The sequence below is a fragment of the Miscanthus floridulus genome, chromosome 6 (genome assembly GCF_019320115.1).
Source record: "Miscanthus floridulus cultivar M001 chromosome 6, ASM1932011v1, whole genome shotgun sequence".
NCBI classification, from domain to species: Eukaryota; Viridiplantae; Streptophyta; class Magnoliopsida; order Poales; family Poaceae; genus Miscanthus; species Miscanthus floridulus.
Window position 1 is genome coordinate 98405769 of NC_089585.1, and position 15167 is coordinate 98420935.

The 15167-nt window shown below is 44.1% G+C and overlaps 2 protein-coding genes and 1 pseudogene across 2 annotated transcripts; all 3 read right to left on the bottom strand.

Annotated features, from left to right (window-relative positions):
• Positions 1-1379: 1379 nt before the first annotated feature.
• On the bottom strand, positions 1380-5471 carry LOC136458743 (uncharacterized). The gene is made up of 7 exons (XM_066458679.1): positions 5165-5471; positions 4935-5048; positions 4162-4294; positions 3400-3503; positions 3113-3284; positions 2865-3005; positions 1380-1971 (listed from the first exon to the last, which is right to left on the bottom strand). The coding sequence occupies exons 2-7, from the start codon at positions 4982-4984 to the stop codon at positions 1606-1608; spliced, it is 966 nt and encodes a 321-aa protein (XP_066314776.1). The 5' UTR covers positions 4985-5048; positions 5165-5471; the 3' UTR covers positions 1380-1605.
• A 45-nt stretch (positions 5472-5516) lies between these two features.
• LOC136460876 (uncharacterized) lies at positions 5517-7538 on the bottom strand (annotated as a pseudogene).
• A 2166-nt stretch (positions 7539-9704) lies between these two features.
• LOC136458744 (caffeoylshikimate esterase-like) lies at positions 9705-13481 on the bottom strand. Its single transcript, XM_066458680.1, has 8 exons — positions 13054-13481; positions 12487-12516; positions 12191-12320; positions 11951-12097; positions 11734-11864; positions 10693-10830; positions 10290-10388; positions 9705-10112 (listed from the first exon to the last, which is right to left on the bottom strand). The coding sequence occupies exons 1-8, from the start codon at positions 13471-13473 to the stop codon at positions 9903-9905; spliced, it is 1305 nt and encodes a 434-aa protein (XP_066314777.1). The 5' UTR covers positions 13474-13481; the 3' UTR covers positions 9705-9902.
• Positions 13482-15167: the final 1686 nt, after the last annotated feature.

Below are 15167 nucleotides of genomic sequence, written 5' to 3' on the forward strand. Positions count from 1 at the left end.
AAAACCAAACAATGACATTTCATCGCCGTGGGCTGCCACCGTTGCCCCTACCGATGGCAGCTGGGCGCAGGTGTCGAGGCGCCTCAGGTTGTCTCTAGCCAAGCCAAGGGGCACCCACGAGCGTGGCCGGTGCTAGTGGTGCTCGCACGCCTCCGGCTCTCACTCTGACGGCCGGAATCGACCGGCCTCACTCTCTCTCCCTATGTTGCAAAAGTATGTTTAACTTGTTGCAGATGTTTTAGAGGTATGTTGCAGATGTTTTAGAGGTATGCTGTAAGTGTTTTGTTTAGATGTTGTAAAAGTAGATCAAGATATTGTATATGTTGCAATGGTTATACACGTATGTTGCATGCGTCCTTTTTCAAATGTTTCATTTATTTTTTCAGACGTATGTTGCAAGTGTTTTTATTTGGATGCCGCGTATGTTTTACACATATGTTTGCAAGTGTTTCGTCAAGATGTTGCATATGTTTTACAATGGCTTTTCAATTATTTTTAGGTGTTTTCTCAAGTGTTTCAGACGCATGTTTCAAATGTTTCATCTTTCTTCAGATACATGTTGCAAAATTTTCATATGGATGTTTCAAAAATAGATCAGGTTGTATATGTTGCAATGTGACTCACCTGCCACAACTGCATGTTGTGGGAAGCGGAGGGATGGAGCGGTGCATGGCTGTGGGCGCAGGAAGCCGTGCCGGCAGTCCCCGCCTGGCGCGGGCATGCAGCAGCCACGGGCGTCCATCCAGACATCCCGACGCTAGTACTACCCTAAAATAAAGTATCTAGCTAATAAGAAGGTATTGGCCGGCTCCCTCTAAGGCCGGTCTCAGTGGGAGGTTTCACCTCCTAGTTTCCGAGACATGACACTCATCATGAAACGGGGTGAAATGGGGTCTATGAGTGCACAGTTTCATAGGGATATTTTAGCCATTCGTGGGTCCCACCATTTCTTCCCTGAGCTCGCATCGCAGCCGCTGCTCGCACCACATCCGTCGAAGCTCGCACCGCGCCCTGCCCACGCCCGACAGCAGAGGAGCCCCACTCGCGCCCGGCGGCCTCAGCTCGCGGCGGCGGAGAATGCAAATGACCATCTAGCAGTTGATAATTAGCTGCTTGGATCCATCTAGTTTTTCAAAAAAAACATCTACAAGTTGGAGTAGACAGACCCTAATATATAATAAAGCTAAATTGAGGTTTTATATGTTGATGAATGATGATACATTTTTCTTTAAACATAATTAAAGTTTGACTTCTAACAAAACAAAAGTAATCTGTAATTTGTAGGGAGTATCCCCTACCGTAGCATTTTGCACAGTGATGTGTCCGTTCTAACAACAGTTATGGTTACATCAGCATAATCCATGATAATAAAGCAAATGAACAGTAAATCCAAACACAGGCCCTTAAGATGAAACCACAAACATTTTCTTTGATTACATTCAAAGGAAGACGGGAAGCCACGCTCCTCATATGATGTGCTAAGTGCTCACAAAGGGAATACACGGTAACAAGTTATTCAATGAAATATATTCAGTCGGTCCTGGTGCTGCGTTGCCAGATTCGTAAATCGTGAATTTCTGAGTCGCCTTGCTGGAACTGGAGGCGTCACTGACTTGTAATTTTAACTTTTGCAAGTTCCGCTGCCGCACGAGCAGCAGCGGATGCACGGGTGGCGGCTGCAATAGCAGCTCGAGCTTTCTCCAGCGCGTCTGACGAACTTGGGCTGGTGGAGGACATCTCCTCAGCGGGGGAGGGATGCTCCTTGGTTGCCACATTTCCCTTAGTGGCAACACAAGCTCTTGTACCTCCTGCTGGTGAAGTTGGAGACTCGCGAACTTGATGCTTTTGGGTGTCAATGACAGGTGAATTCAATGCTGGCGGCTTATCTCTTGAAGCAGAAGCAACTGGTGAGCTCACTGAACCCTCAATGATAGGTGGGTGGACCTGGTGGACTGAAGATCCCGAGCCGTCCTGCATACCAGCACATAATAGATGAAGTGATTTCTAGATTACTCTCATTTCAAACTTAGCTGAACATTTAGTTCTCGATGGAGTTATGGAGGCATATATAATCTTGCAGTTAGTTGGTTTTGATTCTCTTCTAAATTCCTTAATCAACTGCATCATGTTTAAAAGGGCCTGTTTGGATCATGTCCTCTAAACTTTAGAGCTCTAAAAACTTTAAGAGCCATTTAGCTCAGTTTTGAGGTCTAATGCTCTAATGTGAGGTGTGCTAAAGTTTAGAGCTAATTTTAGACTACCTGTTTGGAGCTTTAGCTCTAAACTTTAGAGGTCTAAAGTTTAGAGGAGGGGATCCAAACAGGTCCAAAGTCCCCGATTCGCAGTAAACAGCCAACAAACCTTCTACATTACCAGATTGTTTTTGCAGTTCTCATTGTGTTGTGCAGCAACCAAAATCAATCCACGAACATGCTAATTGTGGTAAGGACATAAGATTAGACCAAACTCACAAGTCCAAAAATGGGGGAGAACTCTATAGTCTATAAACTGGACTAGAAATATAGGGACACATAACCCTAATGTGACAACGCATGTGGAATATGCAGCCGACAGTCCAAGATTCTTAGCTGAATATTTGATAGAGAATACAGTGTATTGTGAGCTAATGGTTTCTCAGGATGAACGTAAAGTTACACTGAATTGCTTCAACCGGAACATATGGCCTATGTTAAGCCCAACCATGGAAATATCAAACGTGCAGTTCTTCAAGCATTGTTATAGTTTTATTCACTATAGAAAACAGTAATGCAAACACCTGCTTTGAAGATGCCACATGAAACACCTTTCATATGCATTCATGCCTAATAATCAGGGAATAAGTAAAATGAGTTAGCAAATGCTACCAGTAGATCTTCATATTTCTTATTGAATTCTGCTTCAGTATTAGATGAATCCCATTCAATATTGTACTCTTGGGCAATAGCTTTCAAGACTTTTAGCTTTGATTCACCTGATGGAGCCTTCACTGAGAGCTTTTCGATTATCTGTATAAAAATGCACAATATTTTTAAGTGTAAGAGATCCTCACCTTTGTGAGCAATCAATTCTTAATTCTGAAATACAAAAGGCACATGCTGGAGCTTCCACTTACTGTGCGGTTGACACTGCTGTCAGGGCGCAATTCCATAGCACCAGCAACAAACTCCTTTCCATACTTGGTGGTAAACAAATTACGGAGATGCATTAGCTCAGGCAAGTCTGAACATCTTCCTGATGCAAAGATTATACTAGCAATTGCTTCACGCAGTTCTAAGGGGCATTCCCTGCTCCATGATAAAACTAATAGCTGTTAATCATATTCTGTTAAGTGACAAAAAAGAATCTTGGGTCATGGCTTAGAAATTGTAATTCGATCAAAATTCATAGAGCAGGACCTACTTTTGGACCTCAATAATAGGGACTCTTGCCAGAACAAATTCACAAAAAAGCTCTACGATCTCGTAGGCAGCCAATATATTTTGCTCCCGAATAATGTGCTCCACCTATGATCAATAATGATATTATTAGAAAATGTTAAGAACAAAAAAGGAAAAGTCCAAATTACCCCCCACCCCCAACCCACCCACCCACACACGCGCACGAGAGCGTGCATCTGGTACTGTGTGGCCTTTTTATTTATCAATCTCCACGCTTCGCTCACAATAAAGTATACAGATCACTTTCAGATGTAATTGAGGTTAAAGAGGGGAGAGTAATCTGCCCCTTAATAAGATTTGTCGTCTTGTTTCTCCTCGTACAAGTTGAGTTTTAAGTCCAAATCTACAAGTGAGAACAAACGTCATAACTTATCTTACAAAAATACACTGAAATTTTCATAATTATTATTAGATGTACTAACCTATCAAAAATAGTAACAAAATATTTATAATGCATTTTTCTAACATAAGTTATGGTGTTCTCTACACTACAAAATTTGAACTAAAAACTCAGCTTGTACAAGAAGAATAAAAAAAAGACAAAACTTATTAAGGGGTAGATTTGACCAATTGAAATGGTTGGGGGAGGGGCTGTAGATTGAACAAATAATTGGTTCAGGAGGTTATCCAGACAATGTTCATATGTGGAGCGAGTAATTTAGTCTTTTTCCAAGAATAAAATAGTGAGAACTATGTCAATGAAACAGCTATAACTCCAACTTACTCGAATCCTTGCAATAGATTCCTGGCCAGTCTGAAGATATTGAACCATTTCTTTGCGCATATTTATCAGTTGTAACTCCCTCCTGTTGCGCAGCAGCTTGATCCTCGAAATGACGAGATTTAAACATGTTTTGCTACATAAAGCACAGAAAATAAGTTAATTAAAGATCTAAACAACATGAAATTTTGTTTCCTCCAAATCACACCATGTGTGTGAATGGATAACACTGTAAGCACTAGCACAGAACATCAACTGACACTGGGTAAGAACATAGCAATATAATAATTCCTCATAACCAATGAGCACTTCCACAACTGAAATAAAGTAAGTCATCAAAGGCCATCGGCTGTTGTTGAAGCAGTGGAAGCCACAGGGGTACTTACTAATTTAGTTTTTCCAGCTCAATACTAGTCAATTTTCGTTGGTCCACGGTGGATTCAGATATCTTTACTGAAGCAGACATCCTTACTACCAAAAATGAAGCTGCCAATCAATATTCCACTACCGTGTCGAATTAACATATAACATCTTCAACAACATATGAAAGTCCTGAAGCAAGATGTCTTTCATCCTAATTCGCATTTTAGGCATACATTAAATTGCCCCCACAACATCTAACATAGGGCATTAATATGGCAATTCGCTTTTCTATGAGGGGAAGGGGCAAAGAAAGGCAGACTCATATCCTTCGGATATCTCATAAGAAAGCACACAAAAATTCGCGATCTTATAGAAAGTTAAAAATCCACCCTTTAGTCGAAACGGGAAATTACCATTTTGTGCCGAAGGTGGAGCGGTTGAAGAGCGAGTTGAGAGACGACATCGTCGGCAGCTTCGCCAAAGGCTGCCCGCAGATGCACCCGCAGATGTTAACAGCTTGACGACATCTGTAGCGTGCGAAACAAGGGAGTCGTAAGACCTTTAAAGGTCGACCTCATACACTACGGAATTAACCCCACTGAGACCTTAAGCTCAAGAAATCTAAGGTCAGTCTCGAGCTTACGGCCGAACTAAGGTCGGTGAAACCACTGCGGCGCTAGACCACGCTTGCTTGCCGGCGGCGGAGCTGAGAGATCCAGCCCAGCTAGCGCGCACGGGTATGATGGCCGCCGGCTTCGGGTGGGATCTAGTGCAGGCGGTCGTGGTGGTCGACTGGCCGTGCTAAAGCGGTGATGCAGAGATGTAGGAGGTGCGGCACCGAGGAGGCGACGACAAGAGCCAGAGGGGCGCCGCCGGGGACGGGGGCGATTGGAGATGTCACTGGGAGGAGTCGACGAGAAATTTTTTTTTTTAATCTTGGGTCGACGAGAATTGAGGAAAGATGGATGGCTTTTGTTTTATGCCATTAAAAAAGTTTAGGTGTCATCGTTGTAAACTTCTTTGCTCTCTAAGCCATTCAGTCGGTGTTTTATTCGTTTTTCGCCGTTACATGTGGGCCCGGTCAGTATAAAGGTCCAAAATACCCTTCTCTCGTCAAGGTCTGGCGCGTTGTTCAGGTCACTTCCCTTGCCGCGCGCCGCAGTATCCTGCATCTACATCTGTAGCCGCGTCGACCATGCCGCCCCCAACGCCGCCGGCAAGGCTGCCGTCCACCACGGGGTGGTGCAGAGGCTGGTGGAGCGGCGTCGGCGGGTACTCCTCCTTCACGTGCCACCGCTAGGGGAAACTGGAGCACGTCCATGGCTCGCGGAGGGTGCTGCTCCGCGGGCAGAGGGTGCTGGTGGTGGTGGCTCTGCCTCTGCCTCTGCCTCTTCCGCTCCCGATGGAGCTGCAGCACCTGGCTGTGCCTGTTGGCGTGCTCCGACAGCTCGAAGGTGGGGCTCGCTATCGGCCAGTACTCCAGCAGCAGCCGCCCCTGCCTGTACCGCACGCGTTGCACAGCGTGCTGCGGCCCCTCCCGCCACTGCGGCGTCGACGACGACCCACAGTGCAGGCACTGCTTCGCCGACTTCGTGGGCCACCACGGCTTCCTCGCCGAAGCCGCCGCCTTTTTCTTCTTCTTCTTCTTCTTCTTCTTCTTCTTCTTGACAAGGTACACCGCTGGCGCGGGCACCGACGCGGGTTCCGTCCTCAGACGTGGCGGAGGTCTCCCCCGCTTTAGAGGCTTCTTCCTCACCAGGTAAACATTGGGAACTGACCTGGGCTCCCAGATCGGGCGGGCGATGACTCCGAGACCGGGCTATCCGGCGGGGGCGGCCGGGCGGGCGTCCTCGCGGTCGCCGGCATGGGGTGGCGCTGCACCTGCCCCCGCAGCGCCTCGGCCGCCTTGAGTCGGACCCCGCAGGCGTTGCAGAGCGTGCCCTGCCCCATCGGCCCCGACCTCCACTGCGGCGTCACCGCCACGCCGCGCCGCACTGCAGGCACATCCTAGCCCTCTTCGGCGACCTCTCCTTCGCCGCCAAGGCGGTGTGGTGTGGGTTGGGGAGCAGGGCCTGGCGCACACGCAGGCGCTGGGGACGGGCCTCCTCGGGCCGATTATTAACCGCCGCCGCTTGGGGAACCGACCTCTTTGCCTCCTCCAGCGCGGGGACGACGGGGAGCTTGAAGGCCCACCAGCCCGATGGTGGGGCACGGAGGCGGAGACGGCTGCGCCCCTTGCGCCGGATGATGGCGTCCAGGCAGGAGACGGCGACAGGCAGGGAGAGCCACGCCGCCGGGAGCGAGAGCACGTAGCCGGGGGCCCCCTCCGAGTCCTCCTCCCCGCCACCGTGGCGTGATGACGGAGATGGGGCAGTGGGACGCGGCGGCGGGGGCGCGAGGGAGTTGCCGTCCGCCGGCGTGGCTCCAGGAGATGCTGGAGCAGATTGAGAAAGCGTCTACGACAGACCTTGACGAGAGAAGGGTATTTTGGACCTTTATACTGATCGGGCCCACATGTAATTGTGAAAACAAACAAAACACCGACGGAATGACTTGGAGAGCAAAGAAGTTCAGAACGATGACACTCGTGTGCAGTTAATATTTTTAATGGCTTATGTGTAATTACAAACTTTTTTAATGGCATACATGTAAAAGCCTCATATTTTTTCACAACTTTTTTATATTGAATTGAGTGAAGGGGTGGGTCTCTAAACTTTCTCTTGTTCTCGTTTGACTTCGTCAACTCTCAAAATGAGCATTTTGTTCTTCAATCCTTCAATGACCAAGATCATTTTTTGCTAAAGAGAAATAATTATTGAGTCTTTTCGATTTCATTCTTCTATGATTTGTCTTTCGATATGAAATTTTGTTATTTATGATGTACGATGATCCCTATTAAGCATTCATGGTTGAATGGTTAAAGCGCCCAGGTCATAATTGGTAAATTTGCGGGTTCAATTCCTAGACGTTTCATAAGTCTATTGGAACGGACTCTCTGTCCATGGAATTGCATCCATCATTCATACATAATGAATTGATATGGTACATTTATAACAACAATAACATAAGAACAATAACAACTCGAATTTGTATCGATATTGGAACTCAAAACATACGAGATAGTAGATTTATGGATAGAATCAAATATGCAATATTTACATAAAAGAGTCTTCGTTTATTGGGAAAGAGTCAATATACTTTTAATGCCGAATCGAATCAGAATTCACTAAGACAGAAATAAAGCATTTGGTCGAACTCTTTTTTTATGTTAAGTTAGTAGTTGTGAATAGCCATTGACTACCAAAAAGGATAGAAGAATGCATGGGACCTTTTCTAGGACTCTGGATAGAAGAATGACACCTATTCTGGGACATACAATGCATTACATATGTATGATCATTACTCTTCAACTGGGTTACTCTATTCCATGTTAGATAGAAAACGAGCCAAAGGAGAAATGCCTTCGGATAGTTTTTGGACCGAACAATTAACGCCACTTGTCATGTATCAAATAGACTATATTGCCATAGATTATTGAAGAAGACACCTTATAAGTTGCTCATTAGAAGAAAGCTGAGCATCTCATATTTTTGGATCCTTGGTGTCAAATGCTACATATTGACAGAAGGAACCTGATTGTCCGTTTGAAAGAATGTACAATGAGAATTTCTTCTTGGATATTCATCAAATAACAAAGCTTATCAAGTATGCAAAAAGACTCAAGATATTGTTGAAGAGGTGCATGATGTTGGGGTTGATGAAACAAATGGCTCACAAATTGAATAAGAAAATCTTGATGATGTGAGAAGAATTGAGTTGAGCAAAGCCACGATGACCATGTCAATTTGTGATGTCAAGCCAAAAAGTGAAGATGATTCAATAAGAGTTATTCCATCAAGCTCAATTATAATATTTATATTTAAGCTAGTTCAATTGAGAGTTAGAGTTGAGTCGAGATAAGCTCGAAGTTACAAGAGTAGTCTTTGGAAGTCTAGTATAGCTCATGTATCGTTTGTTTTGTAAGACAATGAGTTTTCAATATATCTTCTCTACTTTACTTGAGTACTTTATTGTTGTGAAACAAACTTGTTGTAGTTGCTTTGATATTTAGTTAGACCTTAGTTGTATAACTATGGTCTTATCGAAAGCTCTGATTTTACCCGTCACGCGAGACTAGAGTAGTACACTAGTACTCCCTAGCAAAATGGATGTACAAAAAAAAGTCAAAGCGACTTATAATTTGGAACAGATGGAGTATCTTATAGTGTAGTACCTAGGTTTATGGCCTGCCCACAACTGTGTGGTAGCCCGCAGGTAGTGATAGTCCTATCTAGCTTACATAATCCTACACATCGAGGCTCATTCTTAAAACATAGGGCTCTTTACGCCATAACTTAGCATCATTCTCACCCCCTTTTCATTGCTATTTTGGGTCGTGCCTGGAAGTGCTATAGAAGTTTTATTGTGCTATAACTTTAATCTTGGTTGTGTTTTCTAAGTTCTATACTAGAGTTGGTCCTTAGTAATAGATAAGAGCTTAGGAACCTTAGTACTCACTTGTTATCCTCCAACTAGGTACGGCGTTTATTTTTATTTAGTTTGTATTTTTTTTTGTTATCGCATTACTTTATATCGTGGTTTACCCCACTAGACATTGGTAGCAGCTGATTGTGATACAAACTATATTTATCAATACACTTAGTCAGAGTTTCCACTAATGAAAAAATACGATACTTTGGAATATTTTTCGAAAATAGTGCCATAATGATATTCAGTCCGCTTACGAAATTACCTACTTAAGCATAAGAAATATCAATAGTGGCTACTCCCTCCGTTCCAAAATAACTACGCATCTTGTATACTTAGTTAAATTTGAAAAGATTTAACTTCTCGATAAATGAGATGGGCTAGACAGAGGGAGTATGTCATTGCCTGCGTCAATGGTACAGTCAAGCTGAATAGGTTCTCTATGGCAGCTCATGACATATATTATGCTTTGACATAGGACATATGTACGGTCGACAAAAGTATTTCCAGATAAATACTATGCTATAAACAACTATTTTACCAATAGAACTGGTATTGTCCTTGATGATGGGGGAAAACCCCCCGAATGGGTACCATCTTCTTGGCAGATTAGATTAAATCTTGGCTTGCGGATTGGACCATGGTTGAGAAAGAAATTATACAATGCGGTGTCCGCAATTAACAAAAAAAACACTTAACAACGTCAAGTGTGCAAACACAACTAATTAAATTCGAGAGATACTTATCTCTGCACATCATGGCAAAATTTAAAGCACTAGAGTCCCATAGTACCCTAAGGAACTATAAATCCAAAACAATGGATGAGGACATGAGAGGCTATAGACAAAGGGTATTTAACAGTGTGAATCGAGCCATGAAATGATGTCGTTAATGGCAGTTGAAATCCGGTCATCTGGCTCTCCCTCTAAGATTGAGTGGTAGCTGCCTTCATAGAGCTTGAGGGTCTTGTCCTTCGTGCTGGCTTTCTCATAAAGGAATTTGCTGACCTGAGGATCGGTTACCATGTCCGCGGCTCCGTGAAGAATCAGCAATGGGGAGGAGATCTACATAGGAACATCATAAAAGTGTTTTTGTGTTAGGTACTTCAACGAGAAGGAATGTACATATAAAAAATAATGAGAAGAAACGCAGTGGTCTCATGACTTGCATCCAGATCATTTTTAAACGATATAAAACAGAGAGATTCAGATCCATGAGAAAAAAGTGCAAGCGATAGTGACCTTCTCCAACTGTGATTCAATGTCCTTCGTGGCTTTTAAAAGTTCAACTGCTGTTCTTAATCTCATTTGATCAGAATATGAGATGGCATTGTACTCAGCCTGAAAATGAAAATGCCAAGGTAAATAACTTCAATAAATATTTCAACCAGCAGTGCTGTATTGATTCATTTCCTAGAGGTAACATAAACTATTACTAGAACCTCATGGCAAACAAGGCAGATTGTATGAGATTTAGTCTTGCACAAACTAACCTATGCAAGATGTGGCATACTATTAAAATACTGTAGAGAAGAGAGACAAACCACAAAATGCACATGGATAATAGGATATACGCTAGATGTTACATTACATTCGTGCAAATCAAGTTGAAGATAATAGCGCAGAAACTGTGCAAGAAACTTACTACTTTCCTTTTCCTTGGATCTCTCAATGCCAAATCTCCTATATCTTTCTGCGGAAATAACTTAGCCTCAGGAAGAAGACATGACAATATGCTCAGTGCCTTCAATACAGGTGCAGGTGGTGTTACATCTTCTGAAATCTTGCCAAAGAGAAGCCAGTCTTATAAAATCACTGAACAAGAATGAGGAGACAAAAATAAATCAAGTACATATATCCTTGGGCTTTAAAAACATGCAAAAAGACTTCCAAGGGAAATTCCAACACCAGTTGCTAGCTTTCCTGGTAGATAAGTAAAGAAAATCTAGATAATTTCTTCATGCATTCTTCAGATTAGTTGTCCTACCGTGAAGTAAAACCGGAAATATGCTATGATTTGATTGCAAGAAAAAATAAATTTGGCATGGACCTAGGGCCTGTTTGGATCCCATGGCAAAACTTTAGTCCTGCACTTTTAGCCTATTTTTTGCCATGGGGATCCAAACAGGTGGACTAAAAGTGAGCAAATGGGAGGAAAGGTGCATTTGCCCATTTGCTCCTCAAGAGGCCCTAAACTGGGCTAAAAGTGCCTTGGGGGCGCACTGGACACCCCATACCCCCCCCCCCCCCCCACCCACCTGCAACCGCTGATGCTGTTTTGGGAGAAGGGATTGAGGGGCAAATCAGTCATTGTAAGATGGAGGACTAAACTTTTGCCATGGATCCAAACACCCCAACAGGACTAAAGTTTAAGGGCTAAACTTTAGTCTATGGCAAATGGATCCAAACACCTTAGTTAGTAGTTATTAGTAACTAGGAAATAAATTGTTTTTGCAAACGTATCAATAAGAAGTCACTTCTTTACCAGCGGCTCCCAAATTTCACCTAGCACTATATTTCCACCTACTGTCAACTGTGAACTACAATCCACTATTGTACGCTAGCACAACTCATGATTGGATAGTTAGTGGACAGTGAAAAATATACACACCTTATACTAACAGAAACAAAAGGATGTGATTGCGTGCTGACCTAATCTGATGATAATTGGGAGTTCAAGAATTACCTTGCACATAGGTGCGACAAGAAGCACACCGTCCCATTCTTTTTGCTGCTTCAAGTGTACTTTCAGGGCAACTGCACCTCCCATTGACTGTCCCAAGAGAAAGTGTGGCAGCTCACACACTTCCTTCATGCCTGAACATTGATAGTCATTATACCATGATGCAAAGACTATATAATTACGGATATACTCTTATATACAGAAGATAAGCCAAAAAAACCTCTTATTCGTGCATACTGTTCAATGACATGGTCCACCATTCCATCAAAGCTTGCAATATAGCCATGGAGACCATATGACATGCCAAAACCAGGATAATCCATAGCATAAACTGCATAACCAGCAGCAGCTATCCTCTTAGCAATCCCTGTAATCTCAAGCTTGTTAATAATAATTAATAAACATGCAGGCAAAGCAATGATAAATGCAAATCAAAACATAACGGAACAAGTAATGTCACCTTCAAAAAAGAAAGTGCAGGTATCCCCATATCCATGGCAGAAGAAAAGTGCAGCCTTAGTTGCAGTGCCCTCTCTTGGCAGCCAGCTCTTCCAGAATATTTCAACGCCCTTTGAATTGGTCTCGTAATTCTACAGTAACGAGCAGTATCTATCAATACCCAAAGCAAGGAAAGAAGCTCTTGAATCATTTAATGGTCATGGTTGCCCGTGCCACTTTATTTCAGCGAGGGAACTACTTAGAACGTTGAACAAAATGGAATGCAAGGTCAATTCAGAAATCCCATCATGCCCGTACCTCTTCCATCTGGATTTCCTTGGGAGCCATCTGCAAAATGAAAAGTAGGACACAGAAAATGAGAAAAATGGGCCAACTGATATCATATGAACCAATATTACAAGGATACCAAATTAGCAATTGGAACTCAATAACAGATGCAGATGGTTCATCATGTTCTCAGAAGGGAAAACTAGGAAAAGTTCTACTCTTATTAGCATGGGCTGGCGTCCGGGCTCCTGACCGTTCTGTTCTCTCGCAAAAAAAAAAGGTTCACCTTTTTGTGTCCTATTCCTATATTAATTGCCATAAACCTGATTGTTGACGACTTGGGTTATACTGTATAGAATTGCATGAGGGTACTGCGAATTGCACACTGAAGAATCGGGCTGCTCATTTCTCGTACTCAATTTGTTGGGCATGCAGCGGATCCTACCAGTTGAGAAAATTCTGCTCGCACCTAAATGAGGTGGCAAGCTCCGCAGTACTGGAAGCGTTCGACCATTTCCCAATAAGTAATTTCGACAACCGAACCTCCGCTGCAGCGTACGAGACCAAATCAAGCTAAGAGCGACCAGCACATCGAACCTTGAAGAGGCAGTGGTCGAGGGTGGGGAGCACGGGCGCGAAGGTGGCCCGCACCCGACGCCGCGCGGGAGCCCAGTCCAGGCACTGCGCCGCGGCGGCCCTCAGGTCGTCGCTCGCGCCCTCCAGCGTCCGCTCCCGATGTGCGCCCTTCGCCGCAGCTCCCGCGACCACGGCGGCGCGCCCCCGCGGGCGAGGCGGCGCCACGACGGCGACGCGCGGGCCCGACCCTGCGATCCGGTGCGAGATCGCCGTCATGTGAGGAGGCATGCGTGCGGTGTGCCTGCTCGGCCGGCTTGTCGATCGGGGCTGTGGCCTGCGCGCACGTGCTGCTGCGCTCTGCTTGAGAGGGAATTTCTCGCGTGGCGTTGCCGGCTTGCCGTGCGCGTGGGCAAGTGGGTGCTTGTCTTGACTCTTGCCCATGTCTGGGAGCTGGCCACTCCGCTCAGGATTCAGGAGTCGGCTTGCAGTTGCAGTGTAGAGAGGCTTGTTTGACTTTGACCCTCCGCGTTCTGAGCACAGAGCAGCAAGTGCGTCATTTTGGGCTGAGAAATGGGCCGAACTAGCACATGGCCTACACCTGGTTGTGTTTGGGCTTTCCTAGGAGAATCACAGGACAATGGGCTAAGCCTAAGCATGTGCGCTGACGATACGACTTGGCCTGCGCGGCGCGCACCATGTTGACTCCGTGGACCTAGTGGAAACTTGCAATTGAGTACCCCAAATAATAATAACTACTCTCTTTAGCCAGGCAGGAATCCCTGCCTCCTCCGCCCTCCTCCCCTTTTCAACACTGCTCACTTTTTCCTTTTTCCTTTTTATTTTTGTTTTTGTTTTTTTTCTTATTTTCCCCCCTTTTCCCTTTTCCTTTTTTTACAGGTTTTTTTTCCTTTTCACTTCAAAAAACACATGCAACGGGCGCACGCAGCTAAGCGTGTGTACTGTGCTAGTGTTCATTGCTCAGGCATAAAAAAAAAGTTCATAGCTCAATTACATTATGTGAACGGTTTCAAACGAAATAGGTAATCTTTCAAGGAATATAGAAAAACTAATACTACCTAGAACATGAGTTTTAAGTTAAAATTACAAATCTAAACACTTGTGTACTATGTACTCTGAGCACCTCCAGTGTGAAGGCGAACTGTCAGCCTGTTCGGTTGGCTGGTTCGTATCGTTGCTGGTTCATGAAGAAGTACTGTTGGCTAGTTTGTGTGAGAGAAAAATATTATTCTGGCTGGAAATTTACGATCGTTTACGACAAACCACAGCCAAACGAACATGCTGTGTAGGAGCCGCGAAAAGCGAACACAGCTAAGGCCTGGTTTAGTTCCAAAAAAAATTTCACCCTAAACTATCGCATCGAATCTTGCGGCATATGCATGGAGTATTAAATATAGACGAAAATAAAAACTAATTACACAGTTTGGTTGAAAATCGCGAGATGAATGTTTTAAGACTAATTAGCCCATGATTAGCCATAAGTGCTACAGTAACTACATGCGCTAATAATGGATTAATTAGGTTTAATAAATTCGTCTCGTAGTTTCCAGACGAGCTATGTAATTAATTTTTTTTATTAGTATCAAAAACTCATTCCGACATCCAAAATATCCGATGTGACACTAAAACTTCCCAACTAAACGTACCCTAAAGTTCGATAGCTGGAATGTGCACATCGCTTTGTGGAGCCTGCCTAGTAGAACAATAAAAAAATGTATTTGTAAGCAGCTGGCGTGGAAGGAGCACGCGCTACGCTCGGTTATTTGTGGATGTAGCGGCCGCATCGATTATTTTAATCTCCTCGGTTCGAATGCTCTGTGAGGTTCGATTTTCAGCTCTGATAGCCTCGGTTCGACACCTCGGTTCGCTTGCCACAGCCCTCGGTTCGACTATGGACTACACTGGAGCTGCTCTTAGGCCCTATTTGTCACAACTTAGCTTTACTGAATTTTTTTTTTTGTTTTAGCTCCACCAACCACCCTATCAGTGAAACTGAAACTATTTTTGAAGAACCGTCAGACAAAACAGTTTCATATAGTAGATAAAAATGATTAAATGTCTAAAATACCCTTATCTTTCTTTCTCCTTTATTTCTCTCATGTTCTTTCCTTCTCTCT

What these genes read in the sequence shown, in the direction of transcription:
- LOC136458743 (XM_066458679.1), bottom strand. Translation starts at nt 4,984, where the DNA reads ATGTCGTCTCTCAACTCGCTCTTCAACCGCTCCACCTTCGGCACAAAA. An exon ending in ACAGCAGTGTCAACCGCACA is followed by an intron (nt 3,006 to 3,112) that starts GTAAGTGGAAGC and finishes ATTTTTATACAG; the next exon opens with ATAATCGAAAAGCTCTCAGT. An exon ending in AGAAATATGAAGATCTACTG is followed by an intron (nt 1,972 to 2,864) that starts GTAGCATTTGCT and finishes GCTGGTATGCAG; the next exon opens with GACGGCTCGGGATCTTCAGT.
- LOC136458744 (XM_066458680.1), bottom strand. Translation starts at nt 13,473, where the DNA reads ATGGGCAAGAGTCAAGACAAGCACCCACTTGCCCACGCGCACGGCAAG. An exon ending in TTGTCGCACCTATGTGCAAG is followed by an intron (nt 10,831 to 11,733) that starts GTAATTCTTGAA and finishes CTCTTTGGCAAG; the next exon opens with ATTTCAGAAGATGTAACACC. An exon ending in TTGAATCACAGTTGGAGAAG is followed by an intron (nt 10,113 to 10,289) that starts GTCACTATCGCT and finishes GTTCCTATGTAG; the next exon opens with ATCTCCTCCCCATTGCTGAT.